At 45.1% G+C, this 14662-nt stretch overlaps 1 protein-coding gene across 4 annotated transcripts; it reads left to right on the forward strand.

Annotated features, from left to right (window-relative positions):
- Positions 1-13: 13 nt before the first annotated feature.
- Positions 14-13638, forward strand: CSTF1 (cleavage stimulation factor subunit 1). 4 transcript variants are annotated; one of them, XM_021077196.2, is made up of 7 exons: positions 14-184; positions 541-623; positions 3342-3774; positions 5364-5641; positions 5803-6000; positions 7184-7574; positions 11008-13638. In XM_021077196.2, the coding sequence occupies exons 4-7, from the start codon at positions 5366-5368 to the stop codon at positions 11265-11267; spliced, it is 1125 nt and encodes a 374-aa protein (XP_020932855.1). In that variant the 5' UTR covers positions 14-184; positions 541-623; positions 3342-3774; positions 5364-5365; the 3' UTR covers positions 11268-13638. The 4 variants fall into 4 exon arrangements, with proteins under 4 accessions (XP_020932855.1, XP_005673086.1, XP_005673087.1 ...); XM_005673029.4 differs by having other exon boundaries at positions 3342-3539; XM_005673030.4 differs by lacking the exon at positions 14-184 and adding an exon at positions 300-351.
- Positions 13639-14662: the final 1024 nt, after the last annotated feature.

Consider the following 14662-nt stretch of genomic DNA (forward strand, 5'->3'; position numbering starts at 1 on the left):
GCGTACTTCCTCCGTGAGGCCCCGGAAGTGGTGGAGCCAACGGCCCGCCACATCCGAGGCCGTTCGAGAGCCCACAGGGCTCTCCTGGTCTGACATTTATCGGTGAGACAGCAGGGCTTTGGCGTCAGGGCCCCCGCGTAGGAGATAAAGTCTGAGGAGGTGAACGAACCTCCCGAACACGCCCGTGAGTAAGATGGCGAGAAGGGCAGGAACGAGTGGGTTCGATCGATAGCGCAGCGCTCGGCGCGACGCCCTTTGCGCGTGCGCAGTGCACGTGCACGCGGAGCGATCGATTGGGCAGGATTCGCGTCTCCATTTTTCTAGGAGAGAGCGGGAGACCGGAGAGAGCGGGTATGGGGGGCCCGGGTTTCGCGGAGAGTGGCTGGTGCGGTCGGCTGGGCCCTTTGGGAGACCACAGGAAGGGGCGAGGCGGGAAGGGTCGACGGTGAGCGATGCGGCCTGTGCCCTGAGTTGCCAGGCTAAGGCTGCATTTGCTCCTCCTCTTCAAAGGCCTCGCTCTCACTCTCTCTCCATCCCCAGTTGGCCTTTAGGTCCGGGTGATAGCGGAACGTACGGTGAGGGGGGCGTCTGTGTTCTCGCCGCGGTGCTCCTTCCAACTCCAGGTACGACCAGTCCTGGGTGGGCCTCTTCCTATCCTCTGGCCGCAGCCCCTTCACCTGCAAACTGGGGATGGTAATTAGGCACTTACTCGCCCAGCGAGCGAACGTTCTTTGGGAGTTGGGAAGCAGGGCTTGTCCTGTCTTTCTTATTTTAACCTTTTGGTACGCCTCCTGATGCTCCTGGCTTAAGTGGAGATACAGGATGGAATAGTGCTCAAGCTCTGGGCTCTGGTGTGGGCAATCCCAGTGGCCACTTTAACCTTGGACGAGTTTCGCAGCAGCATTCTGTTTGCAGTGTTTCCTAACCTTTTTGAGCCAGTTTGATCATCAATGTTGTGTCCTAGTGGGTGTATGTATATATGTGTGTGTATATATATAATTTGTTTTTTCTCCGTATACTTTAAATATATCTTAAGAGTTTAGCGTGGTGTTTGGCAATTGCTTAGTAAATGTTAGCTGTTGGTATTAACACTCATCAGTGCAGCACAGTAAGAACTCAGGCTCTGGGCTCAAATAGATTAGTTTAAGGTTCAGGTTCTGCCATTTACAAGCTCTTGGGTCCTGGGTTAAGTTAATCTCTCTGGGCCTCAGGTTGCCTACCTCTAAAATGAGATTTGATGAGGACTGAACAAGGTAATGCATATTAGTTGCTTACAACATGTGTATTACTGTATTAAATGTCTAATGGATTTTTACTGGTTCATTAAGTTTTTAAGGAGCACTACAGGCAGTGGAAACAGCACAGTCTCTAGAGTCAAATCACCTGCATTCTAATTCACGTTCCTTGGGCAGTAGACCTTGGCCAAGCTATTGCCCCTCCTCACCTGTAAACAGGATTACTGAACCTCCTTTATAGGGTGTTGAGGATTAATTGAGAGGAAACATGGTAAAAAAAAAAAAAACTCAATAAATGTTAGCTCTTCTTATTATCATTAGCCTCAGTAATTCTCCAGGGGGCAGTGTGTAGTTAAAAAACACTGTTCCCCACAACACCTCCCACTTGCAGTCACCCCTGTGAGGTACAACAATACCAGTAGATACCAGTGTTAGCTGCCCACTCACTGCCCTTTTTCATAGTCATCTCTCCTGTGCTTCTGCCTTCCAGTTTTCTCCTCTGCCACAGCTACCTATCTGCCTTTGACTTTTTGTTGTTGTTGTTATTTCCCCAATACAATTTTTTTTTCTCCCATACAGCATGGTGACCCAGTTACACATACATGTATACATTCTTTTTTCTCACATTATCATGCTCCATCGTAAGTGACTAGACATAGTTCCCAGTGCTACACAGCAGGATCTCATTGCTAATCCATTCCAAAGGCAATAGTTTGCATGGATTAACCCCAAGCTCCCAGTCCACCCCACCCCCTCCCCCTCGGCAACCACAAGTCTCTTCTCCATGACTTTTATTCTTTTTTTTTTTTTTTTTTTGTCTTTTTGCTATTTCTTTGGGCCGCTCCTGCGGCATATGAAGGTTCCCAGGCTAGGGGTCCAATCGGAGCTGTAGCCACTGGCCTACGCCGGAGTCACAGCAACGCGAGATCCGAGCCACGTCTGCAACCTATACCACAGCTCACGGCAACGCCGGATCGTTAACCCACTGAGCAAGGGCAGGGACCGAACCCGCAACCTCATGGTTCCTAGTCGGATTTGTTAACCACTGCGCCACGATGGGAACCCCCCCCCCTTTTTTTTGACTTTTATTCTTTATTGCTGTTTGCCCCGGCAGCCTTCCGGCATCTGTACAGACGTACATTTATGTACAGACATTGATTTTTATAATCAAGTTATCTAATCATGTCCACCATTTGGAGTTTGTTTTTGTTTTTGCACAAACCGAAAACCAGCATCTAGTTTTTTTCTCTAAGACAAGGGAAAACTTGAGCCCTTATAAATCAGCCTGAGTGCATAGCCCTTCACATTTTTCCTTTTATAGTTGTTTCACCATATCCCATTTGCCAGTATTTTATCTGCGACCTACACCTACAGCTCACAGCAACGCCCAATCCTTAACCCACTGAGCAAGGCCAGGGATCGAACCCGCAACCCCATGGTTCCTAGTCGGATTCATTAACCACTGCACCACGACGGGAGCTCTGCCAGTATTTTATTAAGCCATTGATCTTTGAATCTTTCCGAAGCGTTCAACTTGATTTCATTTTCATAGCACAGTAGCTTTTTAGCTCTCATGTTTTGATTTACTGCCTAAGGAAATCATAGAATTTAACAAGCTTAGTTGCCTTAAAACATATGTTAAGAATGAACATAAGTAAACCTAACAGCTCAGCTGGTGCAGGCAGTAGTGTCTAGACATCTGACGATACCAGCTGTCTTTCCCATTGCAAATATGAGCCAGTGTTTTATTAACAGAAGAAATGGAAGGTTCTGGGATAGCAGTAAAGAATAAAAATCACAGGTGGGTAGTTTGGCAGAAAAGAAAAGTTGAAGAAGAGAGGTCTCACTGTAAATATTGGCTAACAGGATTTGAACAGTTTCTTCGTGCCGCTGCGCTCCATGCTCTGCATGCACCATCTTGTTGAACCTTCACGAACCTATTTAACAGCTGTGAACCTGCTCCCAGAGAAACAGGGCTGTGGACCGAATAAACGCAGCTGATAGAGCTGGGGTTTCAGCCCTGAAGGTCTGACCAGATTCCTGTGTTGCTTCTGTGATAGCCCAGTGCCTCTGCCCTTCATCATCCGCTTGCCTTCTCTCTTGCAGCTGGCAGGGAAACTGTCTTCCTCTCTAAGATGTACAGAACCAAAGTGGGTTTGAAGGACCGTCAGCAGCTCTACAAGCTGATCATCAGCCAGCTGCTCTATGATGGCTACATCAGCATTGCTAATGGCCTCATCAACGAAATCAAGCCTCAGTCTGTCTGTGCACCCTCAGAGCAGCTCCTGCATCTCATCAAACTAGGTAACTCGTGCGTGCAAGTTCCTTGTGTCCGTGACAAGGTTTCAGATGTTTTCCACCAGTGCTAGAGGGTGAAGGAGTAGGCAGAGATCCAGATTGTGATGGTGTCCAGCCGGTTCTGGGCAAAGGATCGGTATACGAATCATCTGGAGCTTTCTGCCATTGTTACGGACTTGGTTGAAGGCTCAGCTCAAGTGGTCACCTCAGATGCCTCTTCTTCTCTTCTAAAATAACCCAGGTATCTTCCCGGTACTTCCCCCGTTGCTCTAAAACAACACTCCCGTTTCCTTCGTGACTGAATCACTGCCTGAGGTTTTCTTCATTGTTTCCCGCCATCTGTAGCACCTCCCCTCAAAAGACTGCACATTTGATAAAGGCCTTGAACTTCTTCTTGTGTAGCAGTATATCCTGGTGCTTGCCTGGGTCATAGAAAGCACTAGATGGAGTAGAGAATCGTCCGACATGTTTACACCTTTTGCCTTGGCAATGTAAATTGTGAGAATCTGCCTGAGGAGATAAAATCAATTCCACAGAAATGTCCAGCGATGTAAATTGGTCATAAATGTTCTTGTATCGGTAAAATTGGACCCAACAACATGTTGTAGATCACATTTATTACACTGGCTAGGTGTTTATTTTGTATGATTAAATGACCAAGTTAGGTCACACTGCGTTACATAGTATGAGGTTTTTTGGTTGGTTTGCCTTTTTTATGGCCACACCTGTGACACGTGGAAGTTCCCGGGCCAGGGATCGAATCTGAGCCTCAGCTACACAATGCCGGATCCTTTTAACCCATGGTGCCAGGCCGGGGATCAGACAAACCTGCACCACCACAGAGGCAAGGTTGGATCCTTAACCTGCTGTACTACAGGAGGAACTCCATGATTTTTTGTTTCAAGAAATGAAACAGTTGTGTACATGGAGGAAGGTCCAGAAGAATTCCTGCCACCATGATAAAACAGTAATTACCTCTGATAAACAAGGTTATTTTTTATTTTTTGTTTGTATTTCTAATTTTTCCTATGCTAATAAACACTGTTTATATGCCGAGTTATTTTTAAACTTAAAATGCGTATTCTTGATAAACTTCAGTGTACTTAAAGCTCAACTTTCGGAGTTCCCATTGTGGCGCATTGGTTAACGAATCCGACTAGGAACCGTGAGGTTGTGGGTTCAATCCCTGGCCTTGCTCAGTGGGTTAAGGATCTGGCATTGCTGTGAGCTGTGGTGTAGGCTGCAGACACGGCTTGGATCCCGCGTTGCTGTGGCTCTGGCGTTGGCTGTGGCTCTGGCGTAGGCTGGTGGCTACAGCTCCAATTCGACCCCTGGCCTGGGAACCTCCATATGCCGCAGGAGCAGCCCAAGAAATGGCAAAAAGACCAAGAAAAAACCCTCAACTTTCAAAAATGTTTCACTGTATTAATGCTAACAATATATCTGACCTAATGAATTTCAGAGCTCCTACTAACAGTTCTCAACACTAAAAGTATTAAAATTCAGGATGGGAAGAAATGGACAACTACAGAACTGCTTCTTTTGAGTTTCTGTAGTGTGGTTAAAGTAGAAAATTGTGGATGTAGCTGTCTAGATAGATGCCTTTGCTGTTGGAGCCTAACCTGCCACAGCCCATATGCCTGACAGCATTGTCTCTGTGTGTGCCGTCAGGTCAATGTACATGAGTTTGTACAGTATTAGATGTCACGCCGTTCCAAGAAATAGTAAGTTGACATTGGCAAGCACCTTTCCCAGTTCAGATCCAGACCTTGGTCTTGCCCTTTTAAAATAACCTTTTTGTTCCCCACCTTTAATTGTTATTCTTTTCAGGAATGGAAAACGATGACACTGCGGTTCAGTATGCAATTGGTCGGTCAGATACAGTCGCCCCTGGCACAGGAATTGACCTGGAGTTTGATGCAGACGTCCAGACTATGTCCCCAGAGGCCTCAGAGTACGAGACATGCTATGTCACATCCCACAAAGGACCATGTCGTGTAGCTACCTATAGTAGAGATGGGCAGTTAATAGCTACTGGATCTGCTGATGCTTCCATAAAAATACTTGACACGGAAAGAATGTTGGCCAAAAGTGCCATGCCAATAGAGGTAAAAATCGCAGGAGTATTCTTGCCGTTTTCCTTTGGTAGTTCATGCTTGGGAGAAGGAGGGCACAGTTTAAAGCAGCTTTCCTGAGCGGAGCGGTAGGCTGTGCTTTGAGTCGGACAGGTTCTGCCCTTTGAGCCTCTCTTCTCTCCTTGCTGACCTAGGTCATGATGAACGAGACCGCACAGCAGAACATGGAAAACCACCCAGTGATCCGAACTCTCTATGACCACGTGGATGAAGTCACATGTCTCGCTTTCCACCCAACAGAACAGATCCTTGCTTCTGGTTCAAGGGATTACACTCTTAAATTATTCGATTATTCCAAACCATCTGCAAAAAGAGCCTTCAAATACATTCAGGTTAGGAGTGTTTGGAAAGGAGCTTTGTGCTTTTTTTCCCCTTCATAAATACAGTGAGCTACCGTGCGGCTCATCTCTTTAAAAGTAGTCTTGAAGTCCTGCTGCGGCACAGTGGATTAAGAACCCGACTGCAGCGGCTCACGTCGATGCAGTGGCATGCATTTGGTTGCCAGCCTGGCGCGGGGGGTTAAAGGACCCAGAGTTGCCTGCAGCTGTGGCTCGGGTTCCAGGAACTTACATGTACCACAGGTGTGGTCATTAAAAAAAGTAGTCTCAGTTCTCATTCTGTAAAACAAGAGGACGGCGGCAGGGACGCAGTGCCTGCCTGGAGTGGCACAGTGCACATGCTGTCCTGTGCCCACTTCCCCTGCAACCCGAACAGCTGCTGGTCACAGATCAGAGTCCACGTCACTCTTTAAAGTGACTCTTTAGAGACGAACCACCACCACCTTCTCTAAAGTGTACCTTCCAGGAATTACAAAAATTCCTCAGTTGAAACTATCGATGTTTGCTGGGAAAGCAACATTCGGTGCCCTATTTTGAATATACAGTTCAGGTATACTAATGTTTTGGTAGTGGCTTCTACTTTTTAATAATTCCTTAAATTTTTGGAGTTCCTGTTGTTTAAGGATCCGGTGTTGCTGTGAGCTGTGGTGTAGGTCGCAGACTCAGCTGGGATCCCGAATTGCTGTGGTTGTGTGGGCCGGCGGCTACAGCTCCCATTAGACTCCTAGCCCAGGAACCTCCATATGCCGCGGGTGCAGCCCTAGAAAAGACCAAAAAAAAAAAAAAAAAATCCTTAAATTTTTTACTCCGTATTTGGAACCACAGCACAAAAAAAAGAAGCTATTCTTATACTTGTATACAAGTTGTGTTTATGTTTATTCATTAATCATATGTGAGTGTTTCATAGATTGATAATACTCCCCTCTGAGTTTACCCACTGTTTATTTGTAAATAATGGAGCTCACTTCTCTGGTCTTCGGAGCAATCTCACCAGTAAATAATTTTGGAAGTCTTTGTTCAAATGATACTTTGATGTATTCCAGAAAGTTCCTTGTTCTTCTCATACCCATGTACTACCTGATTGTTTTTTGGTTCTTTGTATCAGCCAGGTATTTTCCACAATTTCTCTAGGTTGACCTGTTCACCACTTGGTCCCTTAATGTCTCTTTCCTCACAGGAAGCTGAAATGTTACGTTCCATCTCTTTCCATCCCTCCGGAGACTTTATACTTGTTGGGACTCAGCATCCTACTCTTCGGCTTTATGACATCAACACCTTTCAGTGTTTTGTCTCTTGCAATCCTCAAGATCAACACACCGATGCTATATGTTCCGTTAATTACAATCCTAGCGCCAATATGTACGTGACTGGTAGCAAGGACGGCTGCATCAAATTATGGGATGGCGTTTCAAATCGATGCATCACAACTTTCGAGAAAGCACATGACGGTGCTGAAGTTTGTTCTGCCATTTTTTCTAAAAATTCTAAATACATCCTGTCAAGTGGAAAAGACTCTGTAGCTAAACTTTGGGAAATATCAACAGGACGAACGCTGGTCAGATACACAGGTATGTGAGAAGCTGGTGTTACCTCACGGTTCTGTAGCATTTTAGTTTCTGGAACGCTCTTTTGGATCCTCAAGAGCTCCTCACAATACGTCTGTGAATCAAATAAGAGGCAGAGTTGGAAATAGCACCACCGTTTCTTAACTTGGCTCTTCTCAACATGCCACAGCTAAAACTAGATCTGATTGCGTGCACGGAATACCTGAGAATTCGGGGGTCCGTTGGTAGACCAGTGGCCTGCCCGTTTCCCACAAAAACATGAAAGCCGTCCCAAGAGAAGCCTCATTCCTGAGGGAGGAGAGGCGGCCCCCAGGGGAGAGCACGGTATCCTGAACCCGGGTGCACAGTGGGCCCTTGAGACAGAAAGACAAAAAGAAGTCAGTCTGCTTCTCATGAGTGCACAGTGGTCTCTAATTACAGCCGTTGTACCAGCGAGCTCTTCAGGAGATCTGTTACCCCATCATGAGTAGTCGGTGTTCAAGTGTAGTTATTTGATAGTGCTAAATATTGTGTTTCATACTTCAGTTCCTTTTACAGCAGCAAAGACTGTTTGGTAGGAAACCTCAGCTAGTTTCCTCTGTTGTGAGATGTTCCTACACTCACCATAACCAGAACTTTAAAACTCACAAGAAAACAACGTTGTTGTAAGGGACTCCACTGGAGTGTTAATAAATTCGCATTTTAGAGAAGCAAATTGAAGTGTTAGTGTCATCTGAGCCACTAGGGTGCAGCATGACCTGTCTTAGGGTTGTCTCTGTAACACAGTTTGCTTCCTGCCCTGTCTCGGCTTCTGGTATAGATGGTACAGCTGGCAGGTCTGGGGAAGAGTCATTTTTGTTTTATAAATGTTATGGGACGGTTTATGATTATGTGGCGGATTAGGTTTGTTTTGCTGGAGAATTGGGAAATTCCTTTTTTTCTAATTCACAGTTTAAGACTTATGTGAGCATGTTTAGATCTGCTTTTCCAGTTTTAATGTTTCGTTAGAATTCAAAGGCCTCTTGAAATAAGGAAAAGTGACAACTATCAAGTAAACATTAGAATTTTTGATGTTAAAAGTTAATTTAAGATACTGTTTATAGTATTGAAATGCTGGACTAGGGAGAAAGTATTCACGCCATATATACTAAACATGTCAGACGCTGGTCAGTGAGCCCAAGAAACAATGACCAACCTCATTATAAGCTAAGAAATTAAAGTGAAAGTATCTTTTTTGGTTACCAGTTTTCAGGAATTTAAAAGACTAATATTACCTCGTATTGATAAACATTTTAGGAAATTGCATTGTTAGGAGTCGATTGGTAAAATATTTCTGAAGGGCAGCTTGCCATCGTATATCAAAATTTTAAACATATGTATTTTTGACTTGCTACGTCTGCTCTTAGAAACCCAGTCTAGGAGTTCCCGTCCTGGCGCAGTGGTTAACGAATCCGACTAGGAACCATGAGGTTGCGGGTTCGGTCCCTGCCCTTGCTCAGTGGGTTAACGATCCAGCGTTGCCGTGAGCTGTGGTGTAGGTTGCAGACGCGGCTCGGATCCCGCGTTGCTGTGGCGTAGGCCAGTGGCTACAGCTCCGATTCAACCCCTAGCCTGGGAACCTCCATATGCCACGGGAGCGGCCCAAGAAATAGCAACAACAACAACAACAAAAAAGACAAAAAGACCAAAAAAAAAAAAAAAAAAACCCAGTCTAAGAGTTCCCATTGTGGCTTAACAGACCAAGAACCCACCTAGTATCCATGAGGGTGCAGGTTCAACCCCTAGCCTGGGAATTTCCAAATGCCATAGTTGGGGCCCTAAAAAAAGAAGAAAAAAAAAAAAAAAACTCAGCCTAAAAAGACTCTTGGGCAAGCATCCACACACACACACACATAAAAAGACATCCCTCCCAGAGTTCTCTCGTGGCGGGTTAAGGATCCGGGGTTGTCATTGCTGTGACTCGGGTCACCACTGTGGCACGGGTTTTGATCCCTGGTCAGAGAATTTCCAGTGCTGTGTGTGCAGCCAGAAAATGAAAGTAAGAGATCCACCACCTCATCATCTAGAGTAGTGGAAAGTGAGGTGCACGATGAACGTCCAGAAGGAGCGCTGAGGAAATTGTTAGGGATCCTTTCACCGGCATCTAGCCTTTAAAAGTAAATACTCGAAAAAATAATAAGGCTAAGTACTCAGTGATGTTTGTTGAACACTTCCGCTGCATGGGGGGTCATCTCCCCTCATTATAATCCCCACGACACCTCGTGGGCAAGTGCTGTAGTTATCTTGGTGGAATAGAGAAAATTAAGGCCTGAGGATGTGAAGTCGTTTGTTCAAGGTGACATCACAGTAAGCACTGAGCCCAGGTCTGACACCCAAGTTTGTGTTTCTATCTGTTAAGCTGGATTCCCTCTCCGTAGATCTCTGCCACATACTGCTGAATAAAACAGCATATGCTGTGTGCCCTGATTGGTGTAGTTTACAAATGAGTGTATGGCATGCAGAGATACATGGAAAAGGCGTTCATTAAAATGTAATCAGAGGGTGTAAAATTATCAGGCATTTCTTTTTTAATACTTTAAACATGGACGATGGTAGGTGTGGGGTTTTGTTTGTTTTTTGTTTTGCTTTTTAGGCTTGCACCCTCGGCATATGGACGTTCCCAGGCTATGGGTTGAACCGGAGCTACAGCCACTGGCCTACACCACAGCACAGCAACGCAGGATCCGAGCCACGTCTTTGACCTGCACCACAACTCACAGCAGCGCAGGATCCTTAACCCCTGATCGGGGCCAGAGATGGAACCCGCATCCCCTCCTCGTGAATCCCAGTCAGGTTTGTTACCACTGAGCCACAATGGAAACTTCTAAAATGTGTTTTTTTTTTAATTCATGGTTGTAAAACATAAAGCTTCCTTTGGGAGCGTGGATGTTCATACATCTCAGTGATTCTAATTCTAGGAATTTAATCCTGAAGAAATAAGGTGTTCTGTGCAAAGAGTGTTCATCACAGTATTACTGCTGGGTACAAACTAAGCACGCTTAGCAGGAAAAGAATCATTAGGTGATGGTGCTTTCAAAGGGTGGGGTGCTTTGCAGCCAGTAAGACATGGGGAGATGCACCCAACCTGAAGTTGAACGAGGGTAGAGAAGGGAGAGGTCATGCGACACCACATTTGTATTCTTTTCTCTTTTAAGGTGTTTTTATGCCTAGAAATACATTAGAATGCCAACAGGTACAGTAGGTGGGTGGGTGGGGCCCAGAGGTGATTTTCTTTCTCATACTTTTTATGGCTTCCAAAAGTATACAATAAATGTGTATGACTTTCAGCAATTTTAAAATGCTGTATTTAACATCTCCAGAACTAATAGCAAAAGTAGGACAGTCGAGGGGGTCTAAGGTGTGAACTTGGGAAGGTAGCCCTGGCGCCCGGACCCTTAACCTCTCGGTCTCTGCGTAGGCGCTGGCTTGAGCGGACGGCAGGTGCACCGGACGCAGGCCGTGTTCAACCACACGGAGGACTACGTGCTGCTGCCGGACGAAAGGACCATCAGCCTCTGCTGCTGGGACTCGCGGACGGCCGAGCGCCGGAACCTGCTCTCCCTGGGCCACAACAACATCGTGCGCTGCATCGTGCACTCGCCCACCAACCCCGGCTTCATGACCTGCAGCGACGACTTCCGGGCGCGGTTTTGGTACCGGAGGTCGACCACGGACTAGGGCCACCTGAGCTGCCCGCGTTAGCAGGGCCTTCCCTGAGGCCTCTGCCCCTCCTTCCCCGGGCCCGTCACCAGCTCAGTAGTAAGTCGTTGTACCATCTTCGGCGGTTGTGCCGCCACCTGTACGTGCGTCTGGAATTTGTACAAAAGAATCTTTTTTTACCTTGATGGAGAATCATGGTGGAAAAAGTTGGAAACAGATCTGTGCAGTTGTTCTGCATTCACTGATTATTCCAGTGTGATTTTCATCGGTTTTGTAAATACAGGACTAGCCGTTTCTCTTGACTCTCTTGATCATTTGAAGAAGGATAGGGTATTAAAGTGTGTACTAGACTCAAGTGGATCTGCCATGAGGACTTGTCATTGGGATAATTTGTCACCTTTCCTGCCTGTTCTACATCCCCTTTGTGTGCTTCCTTTCAAAATACACCTGGGCAGATAAGTAGGCATATGCAGCTCTGAGAATCAAGAGTTTTGTGCCACATTAAAACCGCTTTAGAAAAATCCATCAATTCTATCTTAAAATTCTGACAGTATTCTGACACATTCTGATAATAAAGCTCAGATCTGCAACGTCAGTGTAAGCACCTTTTTCCCTTTGGTGGCATTAGTGGCCGCCTCCCATCAGACCTCCTGCAGTGCTTGTCTTGGTAAATGTATTTCTGAGAAGATGACTACCACTCGATGGGGAACACTGAGAATTTATCCTGTCTAATCAAAGTCAGGTGATCCCACTGCCACTTGTCTTCATGAATGATTACTATCGATTGACTTTGTTCTTAAGTAATTTTAAATCTTATTTTTCAGTTCCTTTCAGCATGAACCGTAACTGCTCGGGCCGATCTACACAGGAGCTGTGTTCTCAAGATTTTTGCAGTTAACCAACTAATAACAAGTTTTCTTGACCTGGAAACTTTTTAGGCAGCGACAGTATTTCTTTAGATTCAACTCTAGCTAAAAAGTCAGAGAGCTCTAAACAGAGATAAACTTTGGTTTTACTTTAGTTCCCAATGCAAATACCTCATGGTCTGGGTCGGAGTACCTAGAAATATAATCTGGGATCATTTGATGAAGATATCAAATAGATTAATTGTTTTATGTTATAGGAATTTTATAGTCTTCTGAAGTTTATTCCATAAAAATTCTGCTTTAGACATCATCCTTAAGGATCATTTTAGCTCTTTGGTCTATAAAACCATTTTAAGCAGTCTTTTTTTTTTTTTTTTTTCCTTTGCTTTTTAGGGCTGCACCTGCGGCATATGGAAGTTCCCAGGCTGGGGGTCAAATCGGAGGTGCAGCCGCTGGCCTACACCACAGCTCACAGCTACGCCGGATCCTTAACCCACTGATCAAGTCCAGGGATCAAATCCTCATCCTCATAGATCCTAGTCAGGCTCATTAACCGTTAAACCATAAAGGGAGCACCCCAAGCATTCTTAACATGTTAAGTCACAGCATTTTAGATCTGGTTTCCAAAGAGCTGTATTTTTGGTCCCTAGTGAGTTTAAATTTATTTTGTGTCCTGATTCGCCAGTATTTGAGCATGGCCATCTGAGGGTGCTGCTTTTAAGACTCAAAGAGACCTGCTGAACAGGAACAGGGATAACCAGTTCTATCCAAAACATTACCAACCAAAACTAGTCACTTCTTCCAGCTTTTGCTTCCAGTCTAAGAAACTGTAGAGCAGAGATTTAATGTTTTTGCCTGAAATGACCACACTTCACTCCTGGTTCAAATTCCATGGGACCTTTTTAATTGCTTATGAATTGAAGTCATAATGCCCACTTTTTCCAGCTTTTGGAATAGCCTCAATATTGGATCTGTAGTTTCAGTACTTCTGTTTACAGGATCAAGGTGCTGCTGTGTGTTTCCAAAATACGCTTCTTTTACAATTTTTTTTCTTTTAAAAATCACATAAATGTTTCAAACTGGTGTGAATACCAGGGATATTACTTGGACTTGGTTCCCTCACATCTTTAATTATACCAGCTACACCCTGACATCACATCAGATGGGGAGTGATAATCCCTCAGGATGAAAACTTAGAACTGCTGGGTTTTTCTTTTAATTGTCTTTTTAGGGCCGCACCCTTGGCATATGGAGGTTCCAGGCTAGGGATCTAATGAGAGCTGTAGCTGCCGGCCTACTTACACCACAGCCACAGCAATGCGGGATCCAAGCCACATTTTCGACCTATACCACGGCTCATGGCTACACCAGATCCTTAACCCGCTGAGTGAGGCCAGGGATCGAACCTCTGTCCTCATGGATAGTTGGGTTTGTCACCACTGAGCCACGACAGGAACTCCTGCTAATGTTATTTTTTTAAATATATGTGATTTCTAAAATAAACATTTTGTATATAATGATAATTTAAAGCTATTTTTTGTTTGTTTTTTGGAGCTTGCCTTGAATGTTTTTGTATTTGAACATAAGCTTTCAAGCAGCAGTTATGACTTTGGGCTGATTACTTTTCACACTGTTGCTTTAGTGCTTTGTTCTAGAAGCTAAATTTTTGTAGTTTAATCATCCTTAGCTGTGTGTCTTTGCTCTTCTCTATGAATGTTAAATTTTAAGTATAAGTCCTTTTTTTTTTTGGTCTTTTTAAATTTAGGGCCACACCTGAGGCATATGTCACTTTCCCAGCCTGGGGGCCTACACCACAGCCACAGCAATGCCAGATTCTTAACCCACTGAGTGAGGCCAGGGATTGAACCTGCATCCTCATGGATATTAGTTGGGTATGTTTTTGCTGAGCCACAGCAGGAACTCCTATAATTCCATTTTTTAGGTCATTCAGAGAAATATACCTTTTGCCTTAAGGTAGGCTTTGGTTTCCCTTAGGAAAGGAGATGTTGGGAGAGCAAGTCTCAGTTAAGGCAAGTCATTTCTCTCCTGGGCTGTTGCTTCCCTTTCTGTGATTAAAGAGCTTAATCAAAATCATCCCCAACATTCACGTCCATCAGTGAAGCTCCTTTTTAAAAAACACATCGTAATGGAAACAGAATTGGGAGGTCCCATCGTGGCGCAGTGGAAACGAATCCAACTAGGAACCATGAGGCTGTGGGTTCCATCCCTGGCCTTGCTCAGTGGGTTAAGGATCCGGTGTTGCCGTGAGCTGTGGTATAGGTCACAGACGCAGCGTGGATCCTGCGTTGCTGTGGCTGTGATGTAGGCCGGCAGCTGTAGCTCCGATTAGACCCCTAGCCTGGGAATCACCATATGCCACAGGTGCAGCCCTAACAAAAAAAAATGTTTAAAAAAAATAAACAGAATCAGGGCTGGGTGACAACTTCTACTTCTGGAAAAACAGCAGGCTATGTAGTCAGAACCCTTTCAGCACACTCCTGGTTAGAATTTGTTTTTCATCACTAGGTAGATAGCTGAGCTAGGAAG

Source organism: Sus scrofa, chromosome 17, assembly GCF_054392235.1.
Source record: "Sus scrofa isolate SSC_HxYL_T2T_F1_AM1 chromosome 17, Sscrofa_HxYL_maternal_Yorkshire_Landrace_v2.0, whole genome shotgun sequence".
NCBI lineage: Eukaryota > Metazoa > Chordata > Mammalia > Artiodactyla > Suidae > Sus > Sus scrofa.

What these genes read in the sequence shown, in the direction of transcription:
- CSTF1 (XM_005673029.4), top strand. Translation starts at nt 3,371, where the DNA reads ATGTACAGAACCAAAGTGGGTTTGAAGGACCGTCAGCAGCTCTACAAG. An exon ending in CCTGCATCTCATCAAACTAG is followed by an intron (nt 3,540 to 5,363) that starts GTAACTCGTGCG and finishes TATTCTTTTCAG; the next exon opens with GAATGGAAAACGATGACACT. An exon ending in AAAGTGCCATGCCAATAGAG is followed by an intron (nt 5,642 to 5,802) that starts GTAAAAATCGCA and finishes TTGCTGACCTAG; the next exon opens with GTCATGATGAACGAGACCGC.